The following is a 19756-nucleotide window of genomic DNA, read 5'->3' as shown; positions in this document are numbered from 1 at the left end:
ATTTGCACTGCTGTCTTAATGTGATATTTACTGTATTATTGTTTTTTAATGATATTGTATTTTCTAACTCAGAAATCTTTACTTTAACAAATGAAATTTAGCAATGAAATGTTGAACATTATGATGAAATAATCCAAGCTCTTCCCTAAAAACTTTATTGCTGAATAAGTGAGCTCGTTATTTATTTATTTATTTTCATCACAAGTTTTGTCAATTTGTTATTACTTACATATGTAGTTTATTACCTATGTTATTTGCACTGGGTAACTCATTAGGTAAATAAATAAATAAATAAATAAATAAATAAATAAATAAAAATAATGTTGTTGATACAGTGAGCTTTAATTTATTTATCTATCTAGTTTATTACATATTACTTAGTTTATGACCCACGTTATTTGCACTGCTGTCTTAATGTGATATTTATTTTATTATTATTTTTTGTTTTGGAATATTTTGTATTTTGTTATTCAGATTAAATTCAAAAAAAAAAAAAAAAAAAAAAAACGTAGCGACGAAGCGTTTCCGTGAAACCAGCCAATCAGCTCTCGCCATGATCCTGTGTGCGCGCTGTCAGACCAGCGGACCAATCAGCGGCCGTGTTTTTGTAACACAGAGACGGCTAAGTGGGTTTGTTTGGGTGTTAAAGAGTCCATATAGCGGACGGTGAGCAATCGGTTGGATTTCGCACGGAAACGCAGCACTGTACGATGCCTTTCTGGGTATTTTTTACTTTATTCTTTGCTGTGCATGCATGAAATTATCAGTAGATAAAGATAGCCGTGCTGTCACTGAACTGGCCTGCGAAAACTGTTAGCGCTAGAATAGGTATCTGAGCCAGGTGCCTGACGGTATTGAAGTGCTTTTTGCGTGATTCTGCTTGTAAACCAGCTGTTTGATTAGTGAAGGAACCAGTAGTGATAAGTGATGCTGTCGTCGTGTCTTGTAGAGACAAGCTAGCTAGTGAGATTGTAAGACTGTAAGTAGAAACCAGCATCTGAGCTGGAAGGAAACCTGTTTGTGTCTCTGCAGCCACGTAATATTGACAACACATCATTTAGCTTCATCTCTTATCACTAACATGGTTAACAAATTCTGCAATCATCATGTATGCACACGTCATGCTGCTGCCTTTCAGTCTGTATACCTCTCATATTATGGCATTGTTATATTTATTTTTCTGTCACACTGTTCATCATGGTTCAGTGACACTTTAATTTGCATATGAGGGATTAATAAAGGTTTATCCTATCATATCCTTCTGTGTAGGTTCAACCCTAGTGCTGAGCTGCTTGGCTTCCTTCCTCTTTATATCCTTTGGCAAAGAACAAGTGGGAAATTAAAAGGTAAACGAATAACAAAGAACCTGGTGAGTGTCTGACACACTGAGGTTGTTCATCTTTATACATTTATAATAATTTATGAATGTATTTATTTTTTCATAAAGCATCCTATACATTTGTCCGCGCAGTGTTTCTTCTGCCTTCACTTTGTTTTAAATTTGAATGTCCTCTCTACGTCTGTCATCTTCCCTCTTCTGAGCGGATGTGATTTTTGTTTTAAATTTGAGTGTCCTCTCTACATCCACCAGATGTGAGCAGTAGATGTGAGGTGTGTTTGTGAGAGATTATCAAAGCGCAGCATGTTTAAGCAGTAATCTGAGCCCAGAGCCCTGGTCATGGAGGCCCGCTTTGGGAATGTGGTGTTCAGCTCGCGATTCGACTCCGGGAACCTGGGCCGAGTGGAGAAGGTGGAGGCGTCCGAACATGATGCTGAGAGAAGCTCGATCTCGCACATCGACTACGAGTTCAACGTCTGGACTAAACCTGACTGCGCAGACACCGAGTTTGAGAATGGGAACCGGTAAGAACGCTGTATTCAGTCACCCTAGTCAATTTGAATTTCTAGTAGTATTGTACATAATCAAAGCAACTGAGTTGTTATTATCTTGAATTACACTATGTGGCCACTTGTCCATCACACCCATATGTGCTTCTTCCCCAAACTGTTACAGCAAAATTGTAAGCACACAGTTGTATAGGATGACTTTGTATGCTGTAGCGTTACAATTTCCCTTCACTGGAACAGCATGACAATGCCCCTGTGCACAAAGCGAGCTCCATAAAGACATGGTGTGACAAGGTTGGAGTGGAAGAACTCGAGTGTCCTTCACAGAGCCCTGACCTCAACCCCACTGAACACCTTTGGGATGAACTGGAACACCGACTGCACCCCAGACCTCCTCACCCAACATTGGTGCCTGACCTCACTAATGCTCTTATGACAGAATGATCACAAATCCACACAGCCACGCTCCAAAATCTAGTGGAAAGCCTTCCCAGAAGAGTGGAGCTTATTATAACAGCAAACACAGGGGAACTACATCTGGAATGGAACGTTCAAAAGCACATTTGGGTGTGATGGCCAGGAGTCCGCATACTTTTGGCCATATAGTGTACAGTAAAATATAAAGTATGATGCACAGCTCCTGAAGTCTGCACAAAATCAAAATTGATAACAAATGAATATAAGTAATCTAAAACAAAAATACAGGACATGCATGCACAAAGACAGTGAACAAATTGAGGGAAATGATCATTCTGAATGAAGCAATGAGCTTTAAGGAGGGATTCACACATTCATTCCATACAACCTTCTCCCAAAGGCCATACTGATTTTATTTCATTCTAGCAGCTACATTTTGAAAACTATGTAACTGGAACCATTTCTTTTTCCTGAAGTGCTGTGTTGTCTGTGTGTCCGTACGAGTGCAGGTCATGGTTCTACTTCAGCGTGCGTGGTGTCCTGCCAGGTAGACTGCTGAAGATTAATGTGATGAACATGAATAAGCAGAGCAAGCTGTACTCTCAAGGCATGGCTCCATTTGTGCGCACTTTTCCTGTGAAAATGCGCTGGGAGAGAGTCCGAGACCGACCAACATTCGAGGTACTGCTTGTGTCTGTTCTTGTTCTCTCTCTTTAACACTGAAGTTATGCTTGGCTTGCATGATGTTGTGGGGTGAGAGCATTATCCCTCTTCTGATTTTCTGCATTCTTGCATATTTTTATCAGACGGCCAAACACAATCACAGGCTCATGTTTAAACATTTTGTAATGCTGTATGCTTTGTGTGATAATTATATCTTTGGACTCTTTGGATACTTTTAGCCCTAATAGCTGCAACCAGATATTTCCAGTCTCTGACAGTGCTGTGGACAAGGCGTTGTCCTCTGAGATGCTTTCTACTACTGTTAAATAAAATCCTTTTATTTGCTTACTTGAGAAAATGTTTAAGCAATATTAGGTTTTCCTTTGAGATCTAGTAAAATTCACTGAGGGACCAGGGGGTGAACAGTGCAGAAAATCAGGAAATTATGTTTTCTTGCCAAACCCTGTATCCTACTTTGATGCTTAAGGTGGTAAAAATCTAGCCTTTTTTCACAAATTTGAGTGCCATGCATATGTTTGTGTTCTTTTATTTCTCTAGATGTCAGAGAATCAGTTCACTTTGTCGTTTGTGCATCGTGTGGTGGAAGGGAGAGGAGTCATCACATACTTCGCTTTCTGCTATCCATTCTCATACACTGAGTGCCAGGACATGCTTCTGCAGCTAGACCAGAGACTGCTCAGCCATTCTCACACACTGGGGCCATGCAGGTACACACCCACCCATGCAAACATACATTTATCTTACACCCCTTCTTATTTTTCTTCTCATTGTATAACTTTTTTTTTCTTATTTTTTCCTAAATGCATTGTTCAATGTCACTGAATGAATTTGTTTGCAGTAGTTCATTGATAGCAGCAAAAATGTGAGAATCAGTGCCTGGTTGTATGTTTCTGACATCAACAATTTGAATTTAAACTCAGAGCATTGGATTGTACTGAGCTTTAGCTGCAGTTCAGCACCTCGTTTTCTTTCTCCCTGTTTCTAGTCCAGCAGACAGTCTGTATTATCACCGTGAGTTGCTGTGTTACTCTCTGGATGGGCACAGAGTAGACCTGCTGACTGTGACCTCCTGCCATGGCATGCTGGAGGAGAGAGAGCCCAGACTGGAGAAACTCTTTCCTGACCACAGCACACCACGACCACACCGCTTTGCTGGCAAACGGGTATTATTTCTACTACTACTGAAACTATAATTATCGGAAAATAATCCACTTTTGGGTGGTAACATTAACTCCACTTCACATCTGTCCACATCACACCACTCCATTGTTGATTACTATAGCTGTGTTCCAGGTTGTGTTTTATTCTTACATGTTGGCTGAAGTTCTACCTCTATATCTGTGTAGGTATTTTTCATCAGCAGTAGAGTACACCCTGGTGAGACACCCTCCAGCTTTGTGTTCAATGGCTTCCTGAACTTCATTCTGAATCAGGAGGACCCGCGGGCGCAGATGCTGTGCCGGATGTTTGTCTTTAAGCTCATCCCCATGCTCAATCCCGATGGAGTTGTCAGAGGTCACTATAGGTTGGTAACACAGAGAACCAAAAGGCTTTTTGATGGCCATTATCACCAACATGTGGATCATCCTAATTTTAATCAATGATGTAGTATATGGATTAAATAAATGCAAATAAATATGTACAATTTTAAATGTATTAAATAGAAACTGTGCAAATGGCAAAGGCATTTCACTTTCCTTTCAGTGTTTAATGGTAGCTTCAGGGTTGTTTTGTTGCTGAATCATTTTGTTGGATAAAGACCTAACAGGGTATAGCAATATTTTCAGTTTAGCAACTGAACGTACTAAAGGTACTAAGTTGCTACATCCATTACCTTAATTTGAAGTGTGGTAACACAATGCTGTTTGTATCTGTTTTTGTGTGTATTTTTGGGTTTTAAGGACGGACTCGCGTGGTGTGAATCTTAACCGACAGTACATGAACCCGAGTGCTGAGCTGCACCCTTCCATCTATGGGGCCAAATCCCTCCTCCTCTACCATCACCGGCACAACCGCCATAAACCCAGCTCTCCCTCAGCACTGAAACTCTCCAACCAGTCCAACACCACCACCCCAACCCTGACCACGCCCTTCGAACTTGAACACTACCTCAACTGCCGTAACGAGGTGGAGCGATTGGAGGGCCCGACCCTCGACCTCTCGCAGATTCCCATGCAGATGGAGGAGAGCTGGGAGAGTAAAGGCAGAGTGAAGGGCAAGCTTGGGCTAGGCGATGAGAACGAAACCACACCAAGTCGGAGTGAAGCTTGCGTCTCTAACCTTGCCCTGACAGAGCAGATCCTGCCCCAGGAGAGTGGAGTGGCCTATTACATAGACCTACATGGCCATGCCTCCAAAAGAGGATGCTTTATGTATGGGAACAACCTACCTGATGAGAATCAGCAAGTAAGTGTGTCTGTGTGTCTATATATATATATATATATATATATATATATATATATATATATATATATATATATATATTATTTATATATATATATTTATTTTTATATATATATATATATATATATATATATATATATATATATATATATATGTATTATTTATATATATACTGATATGATGTTATGTAGAATGTGTACTAGGTGCAGTTTCAAGATGCCAGTAGAAATGAGGTGTGATTTTTAAAAAAAAAAAGGAGATGGGGGTATTGGGGTAGTGTACTTACATTGTAAGTGCTACTTTTTGGCGAATATCATGTCTCTACCGTTTCACAGCTTCCTGTTCTCTATTCATTTTTCTCATTGCTCAAGGAAATCAAATCCTGATCCTAAATGAGCACAAATGCATTTTTCTTCTCTTCATCATCTGTTTTCATCGTAGGTGGAGAACCTGATGTATCCAAAGCTGATCTCGTTGAACTGCGCCCATTTCGACTTCCTTGGTTGTAATTTCTCGGAGAAGAACATGTACGCACGGGACAAGCGTGATGGTCAGTCTAAAGAGGGCAGCGGCAGAGTGGCCATACACAAAGCCATTGGATTAGTTCACAGGTAAAACACCAATGTGTGTACAGACAGGTGACAAATTAAAGGAAAAACCAGCATAAAGAGCCTTAAATACTCATTAAACCGCCAGTGGATGGTGACATTGTCATCCTGGAAGAGACCACTCTCATCAGGATGGAAATGTTTCTTCATAAGATAAAGATGATCAGTCAGAATACTGATTCAGGGAAAGCTAAGCGGAGCCAAACAAGCCAAACAAGGCAAAATGCTTCGCACGTTTTTTCATTTAATTCCTCACCAATCTGTATGTTTGTATTAATATAAGACTATAAATATAGTAAAGTATAAATTATAAATATACAGTATAATTAATTGTTGTCTGTCTTTCATGTTTTCCATTGTTACTCTGAGATTTAACAGTAACTCAAAAGCTCAGTATGGGATTGCTTGATCTGCTTTATTGATCTGCTTTATTCTGTGTGCAGTTATACGTTGGAGTGTAACTATAACACAGGGCGCTCTGTCAACACCATTCCACCTGCCTGCCATGACAATGGTCGAGCCACTCCTCCTCCCCCTCCAGCCTTCCCTCCCAAATACACACCCGAGGTATACGAACAGGTAATATAAACCATTCATACTCTGTGTGCATTATACTACGTCTCATCCTGGAGCCAGGTTCGTCAAGTGTTCCTTCCTGTCTCTGTTTTTCAGGTTGGCCGTGCAGTCGCTATAGCAGCGCTGGACATGGCTGAATGTAACCCGTGGCCGCGGCTTGTCCTGTCCGAGCACAGCAGCCTGGTGAACCTCCGAGCATCACTGCTCAAACATGTACGCAATAGCAAGGGCTTGGGCTCCAATGGCCGCAAGAACGCAAACAAGGCTCCCAGCCCTCCGAAATGCACGTAAGGGCAATCTGAACCAAACTGCACATCCTCCTAAATTCTCAACTAAGCTGTATATGCTGCATGTTTTTTTTTGTTTTTTTTTCTTCCCCTTTGTTCAAACAAACAACTATTCCTTTTTGCACTGAACTCTCTCGGTATGCAGAGGCTTGAGCAGCTCTGTTTCTGAGAATTCCCTGAGCCGGAGTCGCAGCCACAGCACCCGGAATGGCAGCATCACTGGGAACAAGCAGACGCCTCCACAGCTGAAGAGTTCTCCTAGCTTTACATTTGGCTGGAGCAACTCTGGAAATGCCCCCAGCTCACACAGGCCTGCCCACAAAGCCCTGGGGCCAATCAGAGGTGAGAGAGCTCTCTGTCTCTAATAGAGATATATGTGAAAGAATATGCATGAATAATTATGCACAGCACTTGTGTGGTCTTACTGATCAGGATTTAGCACTGGCAGTAATGCCTTTTCCCCCACTTTGTCTGTACACTATCAGAAATCATAAACCACTGTCGTCAAGGCTGTTAAATTTCATAGTGAGTAGTGTTATTAGCTTGTTTGACCGGTTACTTGAATTGGGTTTAATCCAAACCTCAATAACTCAAAAAACAAGTTGGTCTGCAAATTGGACTTAATCTGGTCTCTCAGTGGAAAGTTTAGGAATAAAAATCTCATCTTCATAAATCTGTATCGGTCCATGTTATTTGTTTGTATAGTGAAAGATCTACATGGCTGCAAAAATGCTGAGAACTCCTGCAATAGAGCAGTGTTTCTGAATTCTGGTTCAGGAGTAACACAGCCATGTACATACCAATGTTCTCCCTGTTCCTAACTCATCTGATTTAACTCATCAGCTAATTAACAAGTCTGAAATAATAAGTAGTAAGTTGAACTGGGTGAATTGGAGGAGGGGAAATGCTAAAGTGTGCAGGGTGGTGGTACTCCAGGCCCAGAGTTGAGAAACACTGTAATAGAGGATATGTCTGGTTTCATAGCAGAGAGTTAATAATGTATGCCCATTCAAGGATGCACCTGTTGGTGACAGAGCTCTTTTTTTTTATTTATATATGACCATCTGTTGTAAATGTTAGTGTGTGTCACCCAGGTGCGTCTTGTATATCTATGTCCCCTGTAGAGTCGAAAACTCAGGAGAAGAGGCGCCCGCACCATCTCGGCCACCGCCTCTCACTCCACTGTCCCAGCAACAGCCAAGCCATCCCAGCACGTCCCCCGCTCTCCCCTTCATCCTCCTCCTCCTCCTCTTCCTCCTCTCCCTCCTCCTCCTCCTTGGGGGCGGGGTCAGCCTCCTGCTCCATCAATACGGCAGGTCTGTACTCCCACACCGGCCTGCTCACCAAACTAAGCCCTCTGCACCACACCTGCCTCAGAGACACTCAGAAAGCACAGCCAGCGCAGCAAGAATAACTGGCTGCCGTCCGTGTTTGTGTTTGTGTGTGTGTGTGTGTGTGTGTGTGTGTGTGTGTGTGTGTGTGTGTGTGTGTGTGTGTGAGAGAGATTGAGAGAGAAAATGAGTCTCTGATGTGGTGCTTAACTTTAAACAGAAGGTTCTGAGGATTTTAATGGTTTTAATTTGACAAAAGGGGCAGTGATTTACAAAATTGTGAATCTGCTTGCTGGCATTAAAAGCCAAATTTTAAACCTTCTTTTTTTTTAAAACATGCAAATAATGGGTCTTGGTTTTGTTTTTGTAGCATTGCACTTTGATCATATTAATATGAAACACATACTCAATGTCAATGACTGAATGTAATGGGAACACAAAATGGTGCATAGCAACTGTATTTGAGTGTTGTTGGTGTGTGTGTGTGTGTGTGTGTGTGTGTGTGTGTGTGTGTGTGTGTGCGTGCGCGCGCGTGTGCGCGGGTATTACTCTCTTTTCAGAAACATTTGTTTCCTGAGCAGTGATGAATAATTTCTGCAGTATACATTCTTGCACTTTTCTTCTCGTCATTCATTTCTGAATTTGATTAACTGTCTTTTGTTATTTTCTTTGCAATTCAGATTGCTATATATAGAAATTGCCAGTACTATACCATCACTTCTTCATTCTATCTAGCTTCCTGGGGTTAAAACAGTGCATATTGCTGTCAGACGGTATTTATTTATCTCTGAAAACAAGACTGCAAAATATTAATACTGTAGCATAATGCCAAATTTATAGATCTTCAGTCATGTCGTTATGAACTTAAAAACATTGTAGGTCAGTAAAAGAGGAATGATGGATATTTGCTGTAAGGGTGTTTTTGTGCAGTAATATTTCTCAAAGGAAGAAATAATTACCAATATCAGTAAAAGTAATAGTTACTCAGAGCTTAAAAAAAAAAAAAAGTCTGTCCCATCACAGATTTTTTTTCACTGTTCATGAATCAGTGAGAAACGTCTGTGAACAGATTTATTCGCAGTTACGCTTTTCAATAGTGTCATGTTACCAACATGTTAACAGAACAAAGGGACATGTTGACCAAGAGTACAACCTCTGGTTCATGTTGGCAAGCAGTGCCATAGCAAGATTATTTCAAATCTCAATATATGAGAGTGAAGGTGTTTCCGTTCTCATGGTGGTCTGTACTCACTTTGCTAAAACATCAGCCAGTCCACTCAAACAGCAAGATTTTTTTATTTTTTTGGCTAGATTAAAAAAAGTCCTCTTCTGAATGCTGTGCGCAGTATAGCAACAAATCCAAGCATATAAACACACACTAAAATTTATAGCTGTTTCTACATTTATCAGCTTTATGATGTATATAAATTTTATTCAGTACATGTTTTATGTAGGGCAGTTCTCATGTTTAGAAATGTTTATTCGGATTGCTGGTAGGTGGCTCCTTTCTGTATAGTTGTTTCTGGAAACTTTCTTTAAATTGCCACTCTGTATGTAGCTTTGGGGAACATTTCTCAAAACATGGTCATTTAAATTAGCAAGACAGTTTAATTTAAGGTAGCTGCATTCCACTTGCCTCAGAAGTGGGAACTCGAAAACTGAAATCACGTCATTTTCGACCTTCATGCATTCAAGCTACAAAGTGGCGGAAACAAACATGTTTGTCTTTTGTTAGCAACAATCTATTCAGCTAACTGTAATGAGTGATGTATATTTTCTTCCTCAAAACATATACATGAACTATATAGTCAGTGTTACAGATTTAACAAGGGAACATGTCTGGTTGATTTAAAGCTAATACTTGTATATACAGTATAACTCATTTAAAGGTAAGAAGTGCTACTTCGTTTACTGCTCATGTTGTGAGCAGCCATATTGATTTGACGTCACTTGCTGAACTTGGGGTTGAGGAGACCATCCCGCGTTCCCAAGTTGAGGGGGCGTTTTCTTTGTTTTTATTTCCTAGTCGGAGGAAATTTTAATCCAATGCAGCATAAGTGTAATCCACAGGCACTTTATTCAACTCCCCGACCCATACTGCATCGCACTGTCACACTTTTTGCCTGCTTTGCCTTTGTTTTATGTAATCTTGATTTGAACCACTGTGATGGAAATGAGATTTATATGCATCTGTGATTTTTCATTTTTGGATGAGGCCACTTGTAACTAACAGATAAAGTTTGAATAGAAGAGCCAGTTCACTGAATAGATTATGTGATGGACCTTGTTTCTGTAAGCTATGCTTTACTAGCCCCTGCTGTCTCTGCTGTGGTATCAACTCATAACAAGTCAGTAAAATTGTCCTGTCCTTCTTTTCTTCTTTCATCTTTTATATCTATAACCTAAATACAGTTCTGTTGTGTGATGTATCTTTCTTGTGAAAAGGTATTTTTTTTTCTTTCTTTCTTTCTTTCTTTTTTTTTTTTTCTTTTTTTATGAAAGAGTTTCTCAAGGGTTAATAGGTCAGTTGATGGTTCTAGCTTTCTCACGAGGTTCCACTTTGAGCCTGTTGTGAAGGGGAAACCCTCTGTTACAGTGTTACAGGGCTCTGCAGAGATCCATTAGGGGTTCCCCCCATATGAGCAAACCGAATTCCACTAGTTTTAGACTACTAGATTTAACCCTTTTTTTCCTAAGAGTGTGAAAAACGAGTTGTCCATAATCATGTAGTTGCTGATGTTTGTGTCTAAAGCAAATTTCAAAATCATGTTTAGCCTTTAACTCTACAATACCACTAAATGTGCTTCACATTTAATCTGCAGTGTGGATGGCAGTGTACACCATATACTGTATGTATACACTATTATTTACATAATTTATTATACTGTACCGTATATTACGCACACTATTTTGGCTGTTGGAAGAGATGGTGGTCCAAATTTTTCATTCTTAAATAAACGTGACTGCTGGTTGAATGGAAACACAGAACTCTGACCTTTGTTTTTCCTGCATGTTCACTCCTTTTAAAGAGCAGTTTGTCATTTTTGTTGCCTGTAAAGTGAATTGCAACTGCAATAACATATGACTAGATACACAAAAATTACACACTGCACTTTTAAAGGGTTCTGCTCTGACTGATGTCCTGAAGTTACAGCTCTTGCTTTAATCCTTCTGATCTTTTGTGTTGCTTTTCACACTACTATTCATGTTTACCTTGCATTACATGAGTCCTAGAAAATATCATGAATCTCAAGAATTAAATCTTAAACTCATTCTTGACTGATAAAAATAAAAATCATAGTGTTGTGATATTTTTGTTAAATTGTTAAATGTCCACACTGACAACCTTTTGGAGCAACTTTCCAGCAACTGTGTTCCTGGTAGTAACTGAAGGAACTGTAGCAGCAGTCAACTTTTAAACCCTATTGTGCATTACTTTTTTCTCCACATGAATCAACATCACACAAGTGGCTACTTGCAATACAGGTAGACAAAGGTAAAAGGAGGAGCATCAGGAAGCACTTGTCCTTGACAACAAGAATAGTACAGTCAAAACAATTTCCCTTTGAACTATATACAGTCATATTAGTTTTGTAAAATAAGTGGATTGGTAACTAGCTAGCAAAATGAAAGTACCTCAGTACCTCAGCAATCATTGTGGAGTTACCACAAACCCCAACCTGAACATAGCATAGTACACGCTGAGTGTACACAGTACTTCATATTTAATCTTACACTTGCATGTATAAATATCATCTCTTTTTTTTTTTTTTTTTTTTTTGCTGTCTTTAAAAGGAAATGGCATGAGATCACATTACTATCTAATTACTGTTTACCTGGTAGCATAGTATTCACACAGCATTAGCATAGTTAGCACTGTGTTTCTGTTCAAGCTGAGTGTTTCTCCCATTTTGTCATTGCTAATTACACAACAACGAATAATTACATGCATTTTCTATAGAGCTAGATGATAGCTTAATCACAGTAGACTATTAAATCAGGTTCATTGTATTCAGTTGATGCTTAAAACTGCATAGTGCTTTGCTATCATGATGTATCATTGTTCAAAAAGTGTGGTTGGAGTGTTGGTTTTGTCAACCTAACTATGTCAAGTATGTTGTAGTGTTGTTGGATGGATAAAAAAAAACCCTCATAAACAGAAACAAAGAGAGCTCGGTGTTCATTTTAAAGCCCCTTACAGTCTCTCCATCTCAGAAAAGCTATTTTCATTCTTGGTTTTCTCTTGCCCTGCCATATTCCTATTTGAACTTTTGAAGTTTTCTGCTGCACTCTTACATTGTTTTGTAATATTCATTCCTCGTATAAAGTATCATGTATGCTCACCAGCCACTTTGTTAGCGATGCTGTACTAACTATGGGAGGAACGCTGCTTTGCTCTCAGTACAACCCTGAGTTCTTCATGGCATGGATTCCACAATGTGTCTGAAATAATCCTTTGTGTTTCTGGTCAGTGTTGACATGATGACATAATTGCTGTGGATTTTTGAGCGCACATACATGCTGTGAGTCTGCTGTTCTACCACTTCCCAAATGTGCTCTGTTGGATTCAGACTAGGGAGGTCACTGAAGCACGCTGAACTCAATGTAATGTTCATGGAACCAATTTAAGACGACTTGGCGCATTATCGTGATGGAATTAGCCATTAGAAAATGAGAAAATTGTGGCCATAAATGGAATGCACATGGTTAGGAAGGCACAGTTGGCATTAAGGGGCCCAATATGTGCCAAAAAAAACCATTTCCCACACCATTACACCACCACCACTAGCCTGTAGTGTAGATGCAATGCAGGTTAGGTCCATGGATTCATGCCAGATTCTGACCCTGCCATCTGCTTGTTGCAGCAGAAACTGAGATTCATCAGAGCAGATGATGTTTTTCCAGTCTTCAGCTGTCCAGTTTGGGTGAGCCTGTGCCCACTGCAGCCTCAGATTCCTGTTCTTGGCTGATGGGAGTGGAACCCGACATGAGATTCTGCTGTTGTAGTCCATTCACCTCAAGGTTCGATGTGTTGTGTGTTCTGAGATGCTTTTCTGCTTTTCACCATGGTTGTACAGAGTGGTTATAGGTTCCCTTACCTATCCTGTTAGCACAAACCATTCGGGGCATTCTCCTCTGCCCTCTCTCAATAACAAGGCATTTTTGCCTGCAGAACTGCCTCTCACTCAATGGTTTTTGTTTTTCACACCATTCTGTGTAATCTCTAGAGATTGTTGTGCATGAAAGTCCTAGGAGATCAGCAGTTATAGAAATACTCAAACCAGGCCATCTGACACCAACAACCATGCCATGGTCAAAATCACTGAGATCCCATTTTGTCTTAATTCCGATGATTGATGTGAACATTAACTGAAACTCTTGAACAGGTGTTCCTAATAATAACATGGTTAAAAAGATTTAGTTGTCCATAAAAATATTGAAATTAACATTTTTTGTACAGGACTTATACACTACACTGTACTTTAATTTTTGAATGACTAAAACACATCACTGTTTAGTTTCAGTGTTTGATGTGATTAATTCACAACAATCCTGGTTTTCATTACATTCTATTTTACTTTCCTGTGGTGATGTAGGAGACAGAGATCCTCATTCTCAGCCAACATTACAGAGCAAAGATCCTCCTTCATCAGCTGGGAGGGGCATCATAAATGACAGTCCAGATTCCACTCCGTCATATTCAGTACTGCAGAGGAAGAGGCTGTCACAGGTAGAGCACTATGACTGCATGTACTTGCATACGTCTAGGAAATGTATGTTACTTATTGCCTTCTCTTTCCAGATCTGTCTAAAGGAGCACGCCATGGACGTTATATCATCCATCGAGTGCAGAAGGTAATGCAGTTCTTTTTCATATTGCAGCCATTTAAAAAGCTGAATAGATATTTCTATGCTCTTTTCATTTTTTTTTTTATCATATGGGTTCATTACTGAATCAGTCTTCTCTGCCTTCTCCATGGTTTCAGGTGTGAGCTGCATTTCCGACCGAGTCGAATCCCAGTACTTAAAACAGAGTTGTCGTCTCATCCTCTACCTCGGTTAGCATGCTGTGACAGTCCCACCATGAGAGCGTGGAAGCTTGACAAACCTGGTCTCAAAAAACACTTAACAGGTCTGTACTTCAGGTCTACACTTATCTCGACATGAAAACATAGGGCTTTCTTTCTTAGAGCAAAAAAGTTGAGAGGTGAGGTATCTCATTGCTAGGTGAAGGAAAATTTTTCTACTGTAAGATCTTTTTGTTTAGATTCTGGTTCAAATAGATTTAAATTATCTTTAAAGCAATTCTGGAAATCTATACAGACTTTAAAAGTATGCATCTATTAATTTGTTTAGCTGTGATTAGGGAACACAGTCTTTACATGATGAGTGACTTCATTACGTGGTGTATTAGGGACAGATAATACCGCGCTGCATTTGGCAACAAAAGATCTGCTGAGGAACTCTTCCCAAAGCTGTAAGTGCTCTGGCGACATGAAAGAAACCACAACTGAACAGGTAACACCCCCCGCCCACACATGCGCACACACACACACACACACACACAAAACTCTTAGAGTAATGGAGTGCTGAATGTATAGTGTAAAAAGATACCACTTGGAATTGTGGCTACTTCATTTTTCAACTCCAATGTGTGCTCAGTTTTTGCTTGATGGAATGCTTGTTTAAAATACATGGATTATAATACATTTCATATTATAAAGCAAAAAAACTGAATGTATATTGCAGTTACATGAAACTGAAATGGAAGTAAGTGTGTTCTACAATATGATCATTAGGTATTTTAAGCCACAACATGTGACAGTCAGTTAAAAAAATCCTTTTTTGCATCTTAGTTTACTTTCAGAGATGTAACATAGCCTAATTCAAATTCTCTTTCAACTTTTGGGTGTTTCTAAATGCTTAAAATCTCAGAAATTCATTATGATATTAAAGTTGACTTGCTGTGATCTCTTTGGGTTTCTGGTGTCATTATGATTCTTAAGAAAAATGAGTTAAGTTATATGTGCCTTTGGCCTTGTTGCTCCGAATTCATTGAAGGTACAGTGTAATTATCTAAGAGGAACATTATTCTAATTGAACACACATTAAAAACTTGAAATAAACTCATCTAAACATTATGTTTTGGTGAGTATGTCAAACTGGCCAGAGAGACTTAAGGAGTTCAGGAGTGCACCAAAGTAGATGGTAGTTTGGCTTTTGGAGTGTAAACTGAACCATCTGAAATGAAACAGTGTACTGAAACTTAAAATATTTGTAATGTGCACCTTTTCCAGTATGTATAAGTTTTTTCTTGTAAGTAAATACTCTATAACTTACTTTATATTTGAATAAATACAACAGTGTGCATTGTTTTTGGCAGGATGATGCTCCAGAACCAGCTAAATCTGAGCTTTGGCCTATGGGTGGCAGTGTTTCCCAGAGCACAGAGACCTGAACTGCTTCTCTAAATATCCATTTTATTCCCTCAATCACACACATCACTAGGAAGGTCGGTGGTACAACGTGAATAAACACACAACTGCAACTTTTATACATGTGTATAATCCTAACCCGATAGTGTCAGTAACTAATACCTGTGCAAGATCTTAAGATGACAGCTTCACGGCTTTACGAACTTTTTCACACAATGGACTGATCACATTCTGACTCAGGAACTATATAAATTATTAATCACATTCACATATCAGATAAATGTGTTCATATCTTATGTGACTGTTCATTCGTAGCATGAATAATCTATCTGATGCAGTCCATAAGGTCATAAAAAGGTCTTTTGAATATTTTGTTGACCAGCACATAACAACACATCCCAAAGTGATTTATTCCTCTTACATCACAGCAATTTGCCAAGAATTACATTAATTAAGTATTTATTTATTTCATACTTACATTATAACAGCTATAAACAGTCATTCCCTCACCAACCTCTCTTTTTTTCCCCTCTATTTCTCTAAGACAAAAAAATGCACCTTATGATGTTACAGAGCCCTCTGTCCTGAAGACTCTCCTGTGACTGAAAGCCTAAAAGAGTTTACACAATGCTGACACTGGAGACTCCTTCCGAAAATGTTAAATAAACATGTCCTAACAGAAAGATTCACCATATCAACAATTGTGTGCATTTTTCCTCAAACATTTGTTTATTGATTTTCATAAGATATAAAAATACAAAATATAAAATGAGAATGTGACATGTTTAATGGTTCAGCATCACACAAACAAAACAGAACAGAACAAAGGTGACATAATAATAAATATATTAGGTACCAAAAAAAAAAACCTGTGCTGATATATATATGTATTTAATTTAACATTGACCAATTGTATGCATTTTTAATTTGTTTATGTGGCATGCAAGCCATATACAGTCAGGTCCAGAAGTATTTGGACAATGACAGAGTTTTTGTGATTTTGCCTTTATACACCACCACAATGGATATGAAATAAAATAATCAAGATGTGATTGAAGTGTAGACTCAAATTCTGAGTTTCCTCCCTGGAGATGCTTTGCCAGGCCTTCACTGCAGCCACCTTCAGTTACTGCTTGTTTGTGGGTCTTTCTGCCTTCAGTCTTGTCTTCAGTAAGTGAAAGGCATGCTCTATTGGGTTGAGATCAGGCGACTGACTTGGCCATTGAAGAATATTCCATTTCTTTGCCTTCAAAAAGTCTTGAGTTGCTTTCGCAGTATGTTTAGGGTCATTATCCACCTGCACTGTGAAGCGGTATCCTATCAGTTTTGTAGCATTTGGCTGAATGTGAGCAGAGAGTATAGCCCTATACACCTCAGAATTCACCTTGCTACTTCTGTCAGCAGTCACATCATCAATAAACATCAGTGAGCCCGTTCCATTGGTAGCCATACATGCCCATGCCATAACACTTCCTCCACCATGTTTGACACATGATGTGGTATACTTTGGATCATGAGCTGTTCCTTTCTTTCACCATACTTTTCTCTTCCTATCATTCTGGTACAAGTTAATCTTGGTTTCATCATTCCAGAGAATCTTATTCCAGAACATGAGAGGCTTTTTTAGATGTTTTCTGGCAAAGTCTAATCTGGCTTTCCTGTTCTTGAATGTTACCAGTGGTTTGCACCTTGTTGTAAACCCTCTGTATTTACATTCATGAAGGCATCTCTTGAGTGTAGATTTTTCTTCACCAAGGGAAGGATTCTGCAGTCATCCACTTTAGTTGTCTTCCGTGGTCTTCCAGGCCTTTCGATGTTGTTGAGCTCACCAGTGCATTCTTTCTTTTTAAGAATGTACCCAACTGTTGATTTGGCCACACCTAAGGTTTTTGCTATCTCTTTTAGAGATTTATGTTGTTTTTTCAGTCTAACGATGGCCTCCTTCACTTGCACTGAGATCTCCTTGGACTTCATATTGGTAGCTCCAGTCGAACAGCTGCCAAATGCCAACTCGATACCTGATATCCAGACCTTTTATCTGCTTCATTTGTCTTGAAGTAATGAGGGAATGGACAGCACCTGGTCAATTAACTTCTTGTCAGTCAATTGTCCAAATACCTTTGAGCCCTTGAAAATGGAAGTAGTTTGCTTATTGAAAATGCCATATTTTTGTGGAACCTCTTAAAATAAAGCTGAAAGTCTACACTTCGATCACATCTTGATAATTTTATTTCAAGTCCATTGTGGTGGTGTATAAAGGCAAAATCACAAAAACTCTTGTCATTGTCCAAATACTCCTGGACCTGACTGTAAATCCATGTGTAAGTTGAATTGGTATTAAAATGAGCTTTGTAATATAAACCTTGGAGCCAGAACTACAGTTAGAGCTGCTGTTATAGAAAATTAATCAACACCATCTGAGCAATCAGAATTGATTATTCAGCAGAACTGTGGTGTAATCATGTTTAAAGAATAAAGTATCATTAAAATTGAACATGATCAGATATATGAATGTGACATGTATAATGAGAAAGCAGGACTGATTTCCTGTAAGTAATATGCATATGATGGTGAAATGGCATGTAGTACACTATATGGCCAAAGGTATATGGATACATGACCATCACACTCATATGTGCTTGTTGAACATCCCATTCCAGATTTAGTTCCCCTCTGCTGTTATAATAACGTCCACTCTTCTGGGAAGGCTTTCCAGTAGATTTTGGAGTGTGGCTGTGGGGATTTGTGATCATTCAGCTACAAGAGCATTAGTGAAGTCAGGCACTGATGTTGAGTGAGGAGGTCTGGGGTGCAGTCGGTGTTTCAGTTCATCTCAAAGGTGTTCAGTGGGGTTGAGGTCAGGACTCTGTGCAGGACACTCGAGTTCTTCCACTCCAACCTTCACACACCATGTCTTCATGGAGCTCGCTTTGTGCATGGGGGCATTGTCATGTTGGAACAGGTTTGGGCCTCTTAGTTCCAGTGAAGGGAAATTGTAATACTACAGCATACAAAGATATTCTATACAATTGTGTACTTTCAATTTTGTGGTAACAGTTTGGTGAAGAACCACCCAGAAGTGTTTATCTTTATATTTGACTAAAGGTTGTAATTCATAATTTCCCACTAGGACGACAACAACAAAAAAAAGGTAAGTCGAATGCAGCATTAATTCAGTATTGGTAGATTGTTGTTTCCTAAGAGGTGAATTTTCTTTACATTCAAATGCAGCATGTGGATGAAGCAAATAAATAACCGATTAGAGTTTCAAGTAAGGCAACTATAACTGGAATACTTGATTATTTTCCAATTCTAACACATCCTGAAGTGTTTTATGCCTCTCACGCCACAGAAATTGGCCAACAATGACTTTTTTATTTATTAAAAAATTAAAAACACATTATACTGTACAATTTATCTGTTTGTATTTAGGTTTAATTTTGTGGAATGTCCATGAAAACGTTAGTTCTGTTATCACTTACCTTATAACAGCTAGAAAGAGCCTTTCCCTCATCTTCTCATGACATTAATAAGTTGCGGATCTGTATTTGAGGTCAGATTGTGACAAAGCTTTATTTTTATATTAATTAACTTGTGTTTGCTTTGAATTTATGTGAACCTCATCTTTGTTGCTCCATCGTGAGGCTGCAGAATGATCAGAAGTAATAACACATGGCTGCTTAAACATCTTACTCGTTAAACCCAAACACACAGAACTAAAGTAGAGATGCTAATGGTTCTGGTTTGTACCAGTTTTTTCTTTCAGTCTCACGTGTAAAGGAAGACGATTATTTCATGAATATTCAGAATGGTGTTGTGGCTGTATGAATTATTAAATGGTGAATAATATAGTTTGATCATGCATCATAGCTACTGATTTCTCTCTGTTTAGTATAAGAACATGTAACCATATGAGGAAAAGAGCTTCTCTTCCATCTTGAAATAAATTGAAATAAATTTCATTTCGAGATTCTGCATGCCTCATTTTTGACAAAAAGTGCAATGTCTTCTGTCCTGAAGACTTTCCTATGGCAGAAAACTTTTAAAAAAATTACAGCTTTACCTCTAATTGTTACAAAGCTTCGACATTTCTTGTCTGGATTCCCTTCAAGCAAGTGTATCCTCAATGAGATTCATGAAGACGTTGCTGACTTTGTAAATGAACA

At 39.0% G+C, this 19756-nt stretch overlaps 1 protein-coding gene across 5 annotated transcripts; it reads left to right on the top strand.

The window, feature by feature from the left end:
- Positions 1–600: 600 nt before the first annotated feature.
- On the top strand, positions 601–16284 carry agbl5 (AGBL carboxypeptidase 5). Of its 5 annotated transcripts, XR_008304833.1 has the most exons (19): positions 601–705; positions 1270–1369; positions 1592–1863; positions 2775–2946; positions 3487–3656; positions 3935–4112; positions 4296–4474; positions 4851–5355; positions 5794–5963; positions 6404–6539; positions 6633–6823; positions 6969–7165; positions 7948–8139; positions 13752–13885; positions 13958–14010; positions 14142–14287; positions 14570–14673; positions 15539–15667; positions 16135–16284. XR_008304833.1 is itself a non-coding variant. In XM_053241893.1 (18 exons), exons 3-18 carry the CDS (start codon positions 1679–1681, stop codon positions 15611–15613), a joined length of 2787 nt encoding a protein of 928 aa, XP_053097868.1. In that variant the 5' UTR covers positions 601–705; positions 1270–1346; positions 1592–1678; the 3' UTR covers positions 15614–16284. The 5 variants fall into 5 exon arrangements, 4 of the variants coding, with proteins under 4 accessions (XP_053097868.1, XP_053097866.1, XP_053097869.1 ...); XM_053241893.1 differs by having other exon boundaries at positions 1270–1346; positions 15539–16284; XM_053241891.1 differs by having other exon boundaries at positions 15539–16284.
- The last annotated feature ends 3472 nt before the right edge of the window (positions 16285–19756 follow it).

Source organism: Pangasianodon hypophthalmus, chromosome 18, assembly GCF_027358585.1.
Source record: "Pangasianodon hypophthalmus isolate fPanHyp1 chromosome 18, fPanHyp1.pri, whole genome shotgun sequence".
NCBI lineage: Eukaryota > Metazoa > Chordata > Actinopteri > Siluriformes > Pangasiidae > Pangasianodon > Pangasianodon hypophthalmus.
Note: the sequence above shows the minus strand (reverse complement) of the source record. Positions and strands in the feature narration are given on the sequence as shown.